Source organism: Chiloscyllium plagiosum, chromosome 41, assembly GCF_004010195.1.
Source record: "Chiloscyllium plagiosum isolate BGI_BamShark_2017 chromosome 41, ASM401019v2, whole genome shotgun sequence".
NCBI lineage: Eukaryota > Metazoa > Chordata > Chondrichthyes > Orectolobiformes > Hemiscylliidae > Chiloscyllium > Chiloscyllium plagiosum.
In genome coordinates this window covers 16,269,189-16,281,513 of record NC_057750.1, presented here as the reverse complement: position 1 = coordinate 16,281,513, position 12,325 = coordinate 16,269,189, and the positions used below count along the sequence as shown (strand labels likewise).

Sequence of the window (12,325 nt, the reverse complement as noted above, 5' to 3'; positions counted from 1 at the left end):
GGGGGGCGCGGGGGGGGGGGGGGGGGGGGGGGGGGGGGGGGGGGGGGGGGGGGAGAAAAGAAGAGGGAGGAGAAGGAGGTGGTGGTTCGGGCGCAGCTTTTGTAATTGTTGCTGTGGCAGGGGAAGGTGCCAAGAGGGGAGAGTGGGTTGTTGGTGAGCATCTAACCAGGTAGAGGTAACAGAGGCAATAGTCTTTGCGGAAGGCGGAAAGGGGTGGGGAGGGAAATATATCCCTGGTGATGGGGTCTGTTTGTAGGTGGCGGAAATGTCGGCGGATGAGGCGGTTGGAGGGATGAGGTTTGTGGGCGGAGGTGCGGGACATGGATGAGATGCGTTGGAGGGCATCTTCAACCACATGGGAGGGGAAATTACAGTCTTTAAAGGAGGAGGCCATCTAGTGTGTTCTGTGGTGGAACTGGTCCTCCTGGGAGCAGATATAGCTAATAAGGGTAATACCAAAGGTGATGCTGGGACCCGACTATTTACAGCTGGGAGGTACGGCCTACCGAATGGTTGCTAAATATGTTGAGAACACAAAGATGGATAGGAAAGTAAGTAGGTAAGAAAACATACAGAATCTGCAAAGGTATATAGGTTGGTTACGTCTACGCCCAAAAGTATTTGGTATGTGGGAGCATAATTTGGGAAAATGTGAAATGATCCACTGTGGCAACAATGATAGAGAAGTAATATTTTAAATTGAGTGAGATTACAGAACTGAGGTAAAGGTGAACTGGGTGTCCTGGTACACTAATCACACAAAGTTAGCATGCAGGTACAGCAAATTATTAGGAAAGCAAATAAATACTTATTTATTGAAAAGTGGATTGGAATAAAAGTAGCTACCGAGTTTAATTATAGTTGTACAGGATGTTGGTGAGACAATTTTGGTCTCTATTTAAAAAAGAATGCTATTGCATAAAATATGTAAGAGTGGATTCTTATCTGGATTCTAACAGAGAATTGAGGACAATGCATTAGTCTAGTAAATCCTTCTTTCAGTCTGCTGTCCATAGTAGTTTGTTGAAATGATTCAGGATGAAGCTATTATCTGACAAGCTTAACTCTGTTATCTCACAAAGGTTGGAGAGGTTAAGTTTCTATCTATTGTAGTTACGAAGGAGGCGTGATCTCATTGAAGCACACAAGATCCTGAAGGGACTTGATACCAAAAGGATGTTTCACACCATGTAGAAGAGACAAAATCTTAAATCTCCCATTTAAAATGAAGCTGAGGAGAATTTCTTTCTCTCAGAGTCGCAAGTCTGCAGACCTCTGCTTAGACATCAGTCAAGGAAGGGTCATTCAATACCTTTAAGACAGAGGTATAGTGATTCTTGACTAATAAGGGAAGTAATGCTAATTGGTGATCAGGCACATGGAACTGACATATCAATCAAATCACCTGTGATCTTATCAAAGGGTGAATATAGTGTACTCCTGCTCATAATTTGTATGTTCAGCAAGAGGGACATCATGTGTTGTTCCAGCTCTCAATTATTATCGAATGATTCCTGCTCGCAAGAATGAGTGTAGATGCTGGATGACAAGAAGTTTGCACTGCTCAAAAACTAGCCAATGCTATCAAGGAAGAGAGAGAAGACAATTAGGATAGGATAATCACAACACTAACACCAAGTAGAAACTGTGAAGTATCTTGCTCTGTAAAATGATAGAACCATTGTTTCTTCAGAACTGTAAAAATTAAATCTATGGATCCCCTGACCTGCTGCCAAATTTTTGACCGATTCAAAAATAATAAAAAGTGACAGTGCAGTGCTTACGTGTATTTCTGAACTTCTGGGTTCCACGAAGGCTCAATATTGGGAAGATCTTAGTCATACAGGAGAAAATGAAAATCAAAACCAGTTGGTAGAATGTGTAAATGGACATAAACCTCATCTTACTGATATGCCTTGGAGATGGAAATGTGCACTCACTTTATAAATACATAAAATTACTCACCAAGTGTAAATCAACCTGAGCAAAAATTAGCAAGAAAATTAGAAAATAAGATTTAATTTCCCCAACAGCAGCAGGATAGGTAACTAAATGAGACAGATTAAAAGGTAATTGGTGAAAGAAACAGGAAGACAAAGCATTTTTATTTCCCCAAACACAACAAAATCATTGCGGTCAGGAACTACTGAATGGGTGAGGTAAAGGGATTCAACAGTAGCTTTCAAAAGGAATCTGGATAAGTACTTGGAAAGGGAAAAAAAAAATTGGAGGCCCAATTGGGGAGTGGGACTATTGGATGATTCTTTCCAAGAGACAGACAGACATTACGACACAAACTGGTCATCTTCTGTGCTGTAAATTTGTATGATTCCAATTATATTTTTGAAATATACTTGTAGCATTACTAAGGCTTAAGAAACAAACCGTAATCAGCTACTAGGATTCTTGGGGACATGAGCCGGGGTGACTATACCTACCTGTATTTTCTTTTTTCCTTGTGGGAGAGCCATTGGCCTCACAAAGGTACAGACAAGGACGACTTAAATGTTGAAGTGCACTAACATGAGCATAGATGTGATGCGCAATAAAATAGATCTAATGGGGTTTTAATGTACTCCCACAGGAAAAAAAATTAAAAACTCCTCTATTGTAAGTTGTGATGGCTAGTTTGTCAAAAAATAATTACAATGAAGTTATTTAGTTTCAGATATTTGTGGATGATTACAGAGTTATTATTACTCAATTAATTTTCAGTTTATGTTGAGGGTCAGTTACTAATATGCACACTTCTGATTATTAATAGTTCTGACTGTAGCCAATTAGAAAATTAATTTCCATTTACTGACAACAGAGATCCACTTTGTGATTGTTAGGGGTGGCGATTGGATTCAGCGTTTGTACTTTTGTCGTGCACTTGACAGTAGTGTAAAACAATGGAGTGTAGTACTACAAAGTCAATGTCTCATTGCAGAACACAATCTGCCATTCACTGTGCACATGCAAACTACAAATCGTCACCCTGCCCACACCGCCATGTGTGTCCTCCCCGGCATCCCAATGCTCTATCAAAAACCAGCATGATACTTTAAAAGAAACTTTAAAGAAAACCTGTCCCTACTGTGACAACACTATGGTGTTAAGTGTATTTTGTCTTTTTTTTTTGAAGAGAGATTTTGAGCCATTGGTGGTAAGCTGTTTCTTTCAAGGCAATAAAGTAAACAGCTTGAGAGGTCTTGGTGTTTTTTATATAAAAGTTGGAACAATAGAAGCAGCATGAACGGGTGGAGTCAAGCTCTTATAGAATCAGAGTTATAGGTTAGCTTTCAGCAGTTGTTGGGATTTTGAAGTTGGTTGTGGGAGTTGCTATATCCCTCTGTCTACCAGAGGTTTCTCTTGCTGTTCTTTTCTCCCAGACTGGAGAAATATCACATATGAGACATTCTATTTCACTGAATTTGCTTTTGCCAAGAGTGTATTTATGGGATGTTACTATATTCGAACAGTTGCTGTTTGGCAGTTAAATAATCGATCATTCTGTTAAGCTTTCCAATAAAGTTAAAGTTATGCCAATTCTTCTTTTTTTTGTTTGTATTCTAACTGTAGGATAAGAATAAAGTGCGTTTTGCTTAAAGCCGTATAGCATTGCCAATTGAATCACATCTGGAACACAGCAGCTAATGCTGGTCTCTAAGTAAGAGCAAGGTTAGGGTCAAGGCTATCTTTTGATATATTTGAAGGGGGTTTGGTCTGGACCATAAAATCATACAAGCAAATAACTAAACAAACAAATAATCACAAAGTGCTGAATCTTGCATGAAGCAGTTTAAAACTATTTTGAAACTGAGAAAGACGTGAAAAATACTTTATTATCAGTGCTTTCAAATATCTACTATTTTAGGTGCCTGACTATAGAGTATAATTGATCATGACTAAGAGAAACCCTCATAAGATGCTATATTGTGTTGTGATGGGGTGAATCAATCACCACTTCAACATTTCAATAGCAATTAAGTATTCCCCACTAGTGCCGGAGCCCTAGGCAACAACATTTGAAAGCTGCAGAAGGTCAGGGAAATGAAGCAGCTCAATCCAGCTAAAAATAATTGAATTGTGTTAATAGGCTACTGTACTTTTACTTGGGAACTATTGATAATAGACTGAAGGAAGGATTCACTGGACGGATGCATTGTCCTCAATTCCCTGTTAGAATCCAGACAAGAGTCCACACTTACATATTTTGTTTCTCTCACAACAAAGACTTCACGATACACACAGTCCAATATTATGGGGCCAATAACAAAGGAGCATGCTTCTGCAGTAATTGTTCAGAGTGATATTTTAAATTTCAAACAAATATACTGATGAGCAAATAACTAGATCTACAAACATTTAAGTGGCTGATCAAGTCTTAAAAGCCTGATAATCAAAAATCCCACTAATGCAAAACTGCTTCCATTTACAAGTAGCAACAATACCTACTCAAAAATGACAAGGAAAAGAAGAAATATTCTGACTCAGCAAAGTAGTATCACATGAAGCCTCCTGCAGTCAAACTTGTATTCCTTTGTCTTTAGATTCCATGGCAGCAAGGAGAAATGTTGGTACTGAGGCAGTAACATAAGATCCATGTCAGTATCTCAACCAAATAGTTATTGTTTATAAAGACTAGAACACTGCAAGGAATTTGACTATGATGGAGGAGTCAGCACAACTGAGTTCAGTCAGTACTGGTTAGGGGTTGACAGTAGGGTCACTGAATAGTCAAATTACACAAAACATCCCTTCTCTACTCCACAAGAGCGGAAGCTCATTGGAATGTCCCTAAAATTAGCAGCTATGCACTTCTGTGTTGAAATCAGACACCAGACCTACTCAAAGATCAAGTTAGCTTTCTCAAAAATAGATACATAGACAAAACTTGAAATTTCAGACCTAGAAGCAATTTTTTAAAAAAAGAAATCCCATTACCATCTCTTGAAGCCATGTTTGCAACTGGACATTTAATACCAAATACCAAAATATTATACAAGGAAGCTCAGAAATTAAAAAAGCAAAACACTTCTGTCTCATGTCCTAGAAAAAAAAACTAGCTAAGAACAATGTTTGCTAAAACAGGCTGGTATGCTGGGTACTGTATACATTAAGAGACATTATCCACAAATCAAGGACAACTGACAACTTAAATGGGGGACATAGAAATAAGCAAATCCTATTTAATTTATATTACAGTGATGCTCTAGTTCTGTTCATTTCGCAGAATTTATAGTTCAAAATATAGACAGAAGGAGTACCAATTTCTATTATACTTAAATCCCACTTTAACACAGGGGCCATCTGTGAGTAGAAGCAACATTTGTAGTATGTATTAAAGAATTAAAAAAAGGACATTTGCCACAGAGAAAAGTCTTGCATCGACATGCCAACCCGGAGATGAACCCAACAGTGCAAACAATTCCAAATTGATTTAACTTACCATTATCAAATTCATCTGGAATCTGTGGAGGAAAGAGGGAGAGAGAGAAAAAAAAAAGATCAGTTTCTGCAGCCCATTTACCAGCAGGTTGGGAGCATTCATAGCACAACACCATCCTCCCAATTAAGATAGAAATTAATCGCCAAACATATGAATATTCAAATACATCTGTCAATGGATGGGGGAAGCAGCTGGTTCCCAAACAACCGCCAACACCCTCACTATAGTTGGAATGAGGTCTGTTACTGGCCCTGGACTTCATTAGTAGCATGCAGTGGAAGTCAATCCACATCCTTATAATATACCCTTTTCTGTCCTGAAGGCTTTGGGGTTCTTGTTGGCTTTGCAACAACACATCTAAGTGGCCAATCTTTGCGCCCAAATGATTGGCCAACAGAATTAGCCTCGATTGTGTCATGCCTGTAAGTAACCTGTGGGCAAAAATGGGAAAGCACATTGCAATATGGAGCCTTGGCTGAGTTTTTTCCCCCCCCACCTTCCCAAGTCTGAAGCCAATTTTAATACCCATTTGCTGCTATAGATGAAATTAGCAATCACTGCACCTTCTGGTCTGCACAGCTTTGCCAAACCATCCAGAGCTGTACACTTGAATTTCTAAGAACTAAAGAGTTAAAAATAACTTGGGTACCACCGTCCCCAATCTTCCCCCAACATCATCATCTCCCAGGTCCCCATCAATTAGCCTTAATATTTTTCTTCCTTGTCGCACTACCTTCTAGGGGCTAGTTTACAACCTACATATGGACACTAACCAACACAGGCTCTTCGATTGTAGGGTCTATTACAATTCAAAACAACTTACACCTGGCAGTCTGAATGATCATTTGGTGGGAATCAGGGATAGGAAGCCTTCTTCCTTCACTGAAGGAAAAGGAGATAATTTGTAGGTTAACTGCAACCCCTTGATTGACACCACCCTGTGACAGATAATCTAGGAATTAGGACATAATCGCTCAGCACTTCATAACAAGCTGTATCACAAAGACTCAGTGGGAAATCTGAAACTGCAATTTCGCAGTGTGGTGTCGAGTAAGTTAGCTGTTCAGTCTGTACAAAACTGAGCAACTACATTTGATTCCTCACTTTTTAAGATATCAGACCCTTCAAATTTTACAGCTTAAACTTAAATGCGATGATGATTGCTGTTTCTCAGCTGTCATCCATGATTAAATTTAACAGTCTTGCCTGAATGGAAGCTTCATTTTCAGACATTTCATCACCATACTAGGTGACATCATCAGCGAGCCTCTGGTAAAGCACTGGTGTTATGACCCACTTTCTGTGTGTGTTTAGGTTTCCTTGGGTTGGTGATGCCATTTCCTGTGATGTCATTTCCTGTTCTTTTTCTCAGAGGTTGGTAAATGGGGTCCAAGTCGATGAGTTTGTTGATAGAATTCTGATTGGAATGCCACGCTTTTAGGAATTCTCATGTGTGTGTCTGTTTAGCTTGTCCTTGGATGGGTGTGCTGTCCTTCTTCGTCTGTATGTAAGAATAGTGAAAGTGGGTCATGTTTATTTGTGGCTAGTTGATGCTCATGTATCCTGGTGGCTAGTTTTCTACCTGTTTGTCCAATGTAGTGTCTGTTACAGTCTTTGCACGGTACTTTGTAAATAACATTAATTTTGCTTGTTGTCTGTATAGGGTCTATTAAGTTCAATTCAACTGGAACTCTATCAGCAAACTCATCAACTTGGACCACATTCATTACCCTCTGAGAAAAAGAGCAGGAAATGACATCACCACAGGAAATAACATCACCAACACTAGGAAACCTAAACACATAATAGAAAACGGGTCCTAACACCCATGCTTCAACGGATGATCATTCCTGATGAAGGGCATTTGCCTAAAACAATTCTCCTGCTCCTCGGATGCTGCCTGACCTGATGTGCTTTTCCAGCACCACACACTCGACTCTGATCTCCAGCATCTGTAGTCCTCACTTTCTCCTCACTGATGATGTTACCTAGTATAGTGATGAAATGTCTGAAAACTTACCTTACAGCTCAGCGAGCAAACTTACATTTAGAACCTCAACCTGAGCTACAAATCTTCTCCAAACTCGCTAACTCTTGTTGGAATCCAGGGAAAGAACCATTCCAAAGAAGCACAAAATCTAGAATGGCACTCCAGTATAGCACTGACTAAGTGCTACACTGTTGGGTGCTGTCTTTCAGAGAGATCTTGGAGCACAGACCTCCATTTGTCTTCTCAGATGGGTGTAAAAGATATCAAGACAAAATGTGCAGCTGAGAGAGACTTGAACATGAAAAGCTGCAAAACAATATAAAAGAAGGTTATGCAGTGCAGTTGTAGATGCTGGTTAATATCTGTTCTCATTTGGTAACCTTGAAAAATATGAAAGATACTGAACTGCAAATAGCAGGTGGAAAAAGAAATAACTTGCATGTCTCTGATGATTTAACTTTGAAATGTATGTTTGTTTAAAATTCAAATTTTATCTGGAAATGAGCTAAGATCAATAATGTATTTTGCAACGGAGGAAAGTTGAGCTGCTATCCATTCAATATCCTGCCAGCAGCTTTAAGTGAAGAACACTCAGAATCAAGCTCATTTCACCATCCAAAATGGTCTCTATTATTCAACAACAAAAAAAAGAAACTGCTGGAGAAATTCAATAGGTCTGGCAGCATCTGTCACACAAATAGAAAGCGGGTCATAACACCAGTGCTTTACTGGAGGCTCACTGATGTTATATAGTATGGTGGTGAAACGTCCGAAAACAAACCTTCCAACTTAGTGAGCAAACTTACATTTAGGCAAGAGTGTTACAGTTGAATCATGGATGACAACTGAGAGACAGCAGTATATTATCACATTTAACTTAAGGTTTAAAATTTGAAGGATCTGACTTCTTAAAAAGTGAAAGATCATATGTCGTTGCACAGTTTTGCAGAAAGCAAAACTAATGTTGAATCTAGTAACACTTCATCAGAACAGTTCTAACCTGCTGAGTTTCTCCAGCAATTTCTATTTCAGATACAGTCAGAGTCATACAGCATGGAAACAGACCCTTTGCCCCAACTCGTCCAAGCTGATCAAATTTCCTAAACTCGTCACGTTTGTCTACATTTGGACCATATCCCTCTAAACCTTTCCTATTCATGGATCTGCATCTACCACTTCACCTGGTAGTTCATTCCACATATGAACCAACTGGTGTGAAGAAGTTGCCCCACCGGTCCCTTTTAAATCTTTCTCCTCTCAGCTTGAAAACATGCCCCCTAGTTTCAAAATCCCTCATCTTAAGGTGAATAGCAAAGGTATTTTCCCTGTCTAAGTCCCTAATGATTTTATAAACCTGTGCAAAGTTATCCTCAACCTACAGTGCTCCTGAGAAAAGAAATCCCAGTCAATCCAGCCTCTCCTTATAACTCAAACCATTTAATTCCAGCAATATCCTGGTAAATCTTTTCTGAACCCTTTCCAATTTAATAAAATCCTTCCGACAGCAGGGAGATCAGAACTGTACACAGTACTCCAAAAAGAGGCCTCATCAATGTCCTGTACAAACTCAACATGATGTCCCAAATCCTACATTCAACGGTCGGAGCAGAAGGCAAGTATGCCAACTATCTTCTTCACTACCTCGTCTATCTGTAATACAACGCTTTAAGAAGTACATACTTGAACCCCTAGGTTTCTGTTCAACACCACCATCCAGGGCCCTCCCATTAACTGCACAAGTCCTGCCTTTGTTCGCTTTACCAAAATGGAATATCTCGCACTTATCCAAATTAAACTCCTGTCACTCCTCAGCCCATTGGCCCAACTAAGCAAGATCCCTTTGAAATCTTAGGTAACCTTCTTCATTGTCAACCATACCACCAGTTTTGGAGTCATATGCAAACATCCTCACTTCTGAATTTAGGATTAGGAAAGGTCATTGATAAAGCAGCTGAAGATGGTGGGATACTACCATGAGGAACTCTATGTCTGACTTTCATATCAGAAATTGTTGCTGTCTAGCTTCTGCTCAGCAGGTAGGAGAATGGGCAACTCCACATCAATGAGGCAAGATTAGATAATAATTGCATGTACTCCAGCATCTGCAGATCTTTGTTTCATTCTCTTTTATCTTGAGAATGTGTATCGGGTAAGAGCAGGTAGGGAAAGAGTTAAGTTCTGAGTTTTGTGAAACAAGAGGTTCAGCTGAGCATGACTCAGATCAGATAAGAACTTTCAGGTAACAATGGGGTGTTGGATGCAAGGGTAATGGGTTAACAAGGTGGAAAAGCATTCATTATGAAGAGCCATTTAACAAGATTGGAAGGTCAGTTTAACAAGGTGAAAAGTATTTATTATGTGAAGCCAGTTATTAATTGTGTAACAGCAGATGACTTCATCTTTACTATTGACCCTTCTTGATTGTAACGGTCACCCATTCAATATGCATGTTGCTTTATCTGGATGCTCCCTGTATAATGACTATATAATACATTAAGAAACTTCATAAACTACTACAACTGTGGTGAAGGTGATTTCTCAGTCGTGTCAGATAATTTAATCTTATGAAGAATCAGTGAAGAATGTCTAAGTCGGGGGTGCAACGGGGAATATTGTTTCTCTGTCCTTGTTGCCTCTCCTTGTAAATAGGTATAATGATGATGACGAATTACAATGTGATAAGGAAAACATTGATTTTCACCTCACCTCCCCCCCCTTCCCTCAGATTAGAGGCTGTTCCCAGCTTTTCCACACAGAAGGCAATAAGCTGCATCCACAGATACATAAACCAAAGCACACTGTAGTACTTTTAAATGTCAGTCCCTATTCTATTGTAGCTTTGGTCAAGGGCAGGATTTTGTCACAGATCTGGAGGGAAGCCCATTTTGGCTTCAATATAAAATCCCTATAGAAATTAAAAGCACAGCAGAACTATCTGAAATATTTTCACTTCCAATATCTTTAACAAACTGTCATCACAAATAGGTTCAAGAACAAAACTAATTAAGCTTTGTTACAAGGAGCTGTACATACAACATTGGACCCTCCTAAAAAGGAGGTCTCATTTCTCTTGGAGGGGTTCATCAAATGTTCATTAGATTGGTTCCCCAGAGGTTGCCTTTTGGAGGAGAAATGGAGCAAAACTGGCCTTTCTTCCATTGTCTGGAAAATAATGAAAGGTAATCCGATTGAAATATAAAATTATAGGGAGGATTTGACAGGACAAAGAGTGAGTAGCTGTTTCCACTGACTGGACCATCAACAAGGATTGTCCATTTAGGACGAAGATGGGGATAAAAATTTAGCTGGTCAGAGGATTATGAATCTCTGCAATTCCCAACTCCAAAAAACTCTCCATGGTTACTTAGTTATTAAGTTCATTCATATTCACAGGGCACCATGGGCCATCAGCAGGAACAAAAATATATTTCAACCACAATCTGTAATTTGGATGAATATAGGAGGTATGGTTAGTAAGTTTGCAGATGATACCAGAATTGGCAGTGCAGTGGACAGTGAAGAATACAGCGAGGACCTTGATCAGATGGACCAATGGGCCGAAGAGTGGCAGGTGGAGTTTAACTTAGATAAATGTAAGGTGCTGCATTTTGGAAAGGCAAATCAGGGCAGGATTTATACACTTAATGGCAAGGTCCTAGGGAGTGTTGCTGAAAAAGCTGACCTCAGGGTACAGGTGCATTGTTCCTTGAAAGTGGAATTGCTGATAAACAAGATAGTGATGGCAGCATTTGGCACGTTTGCCTTCATTGGTCAGTGCATGAAGTACAGGAGTTGGAATATCATGGTGCAGTTCTACAGAACATGGTTAGGCCACTTTTAGAATACTGTGCTCAGCTCTTGTCTCCCTTGCGTAGGGAAGATTTTGCTAAACTTGAAATGGTTCAGAAAAGATTTACAAGAGTGCTGCTGGGATTGGACAGTATGAGCTATATGGAGAGACTGGGGCTTTTCTCCCACAAGAGTATCAAAGTCTGAGAGGGTGACAATATAGAGATTTAAAAAACCATGAGGGGCATGAATCGGGTGAACAGCCATGGTCTTTTTCCCAAGGTAGCAGAGTCCAAAACTAGAGAGCAGAGGTCTAAGCTGAGAAGAAAAAGATTTAAAAAGGGATCTGAGGGGCAACTTTTTCACACAGAGGGTGGTGCATGTATGGAATGAGCTGCCAGAGGAAATGGTAGAGATGGGTACAATTACAATATTTAAAAGGTACGGGATGGTTACATGAATAGGAAGGGTTTAGAGGGATATGGGCCAAATGCTGGCAAATGGGAGTATATCAGTTTAGGATAAAATGAGGACTGCAGATGCTGGAGATCAGAGCTGAAAATGTGTTGCTGGAAAAGCGTAGCAGGTCATGCAGCATCCAAGGAGCAGGAGAATCGACGTTTCGGGCATGAGCCCTTTCTTCAGGATTCAGAGCCCTGAAGAAGAGCTCATGCCCGAAACGTCAATTCTCCTGCTCCTTGGATGCTGCCTGACCTATCAGTTTAGGATATCTGGTCAGCATGCACGAGTTGGACTGAAGGGTCTATTTCTGTGCTGTACATCTCTATGACTCTGAGTAGTGAGAAAAGCAAGAGGATAGAATAACACAGCAGGAGGTGGAGAATGTGTTGCTGGAAAAGCGCAGATCAGGCAGCATCCAAGGAACAGGAGAATCGACGTTTCGGGCATAAGCCCTTCTTCAGGAATGAGGAAAGTGTGCCCAGCAGGCTAAGGTAAAAGGTAGGGAGGAGGGACTTGGGGGAGGGGCGTTGGAATTGCAATAGGTGGAGGGAGGTCAAGGTGAGGGTGATAGGCCGGAGTGGGGTTGGGGCGGAGAGGTCAGGAAGAAGATTGCAGGTTAGGAAGACGGTGCTGAGTTCGAGGGATTTGAC

At 40.3% G+C, this 12,325-nt stretch overlaps 1 protein-coding gene across 2 annotated transcripts in view; it reads right to left on the bottom strand.

Moving 5' to 3' along the window:
* The window catches only part of timm50 (translocase of inner mitochondrial membrane 50 homolog (S. cerevisiae)), a 165,535-nt gene that overhangs the window by 75,889 nt on the left and 77,321 nt on the right, over positions 1–12,325 (bottom strand). The window contains exon 3 of one of the 2 annotated variants that reach the window (XM_043681019.1): positions 5,435–5,456. The exons of the other annotated variant lie outside the window; for it this stretch is intronic. Coding sequence (XP_043536954.1) covers positions 5,435–5,456 — 22 coding nt within the window. The remainder of the gene's footprint in view (positions 1–5,434; positions 5,457–12,325) is intronic. 2 annotated transcript variants of the gene reach the window in all.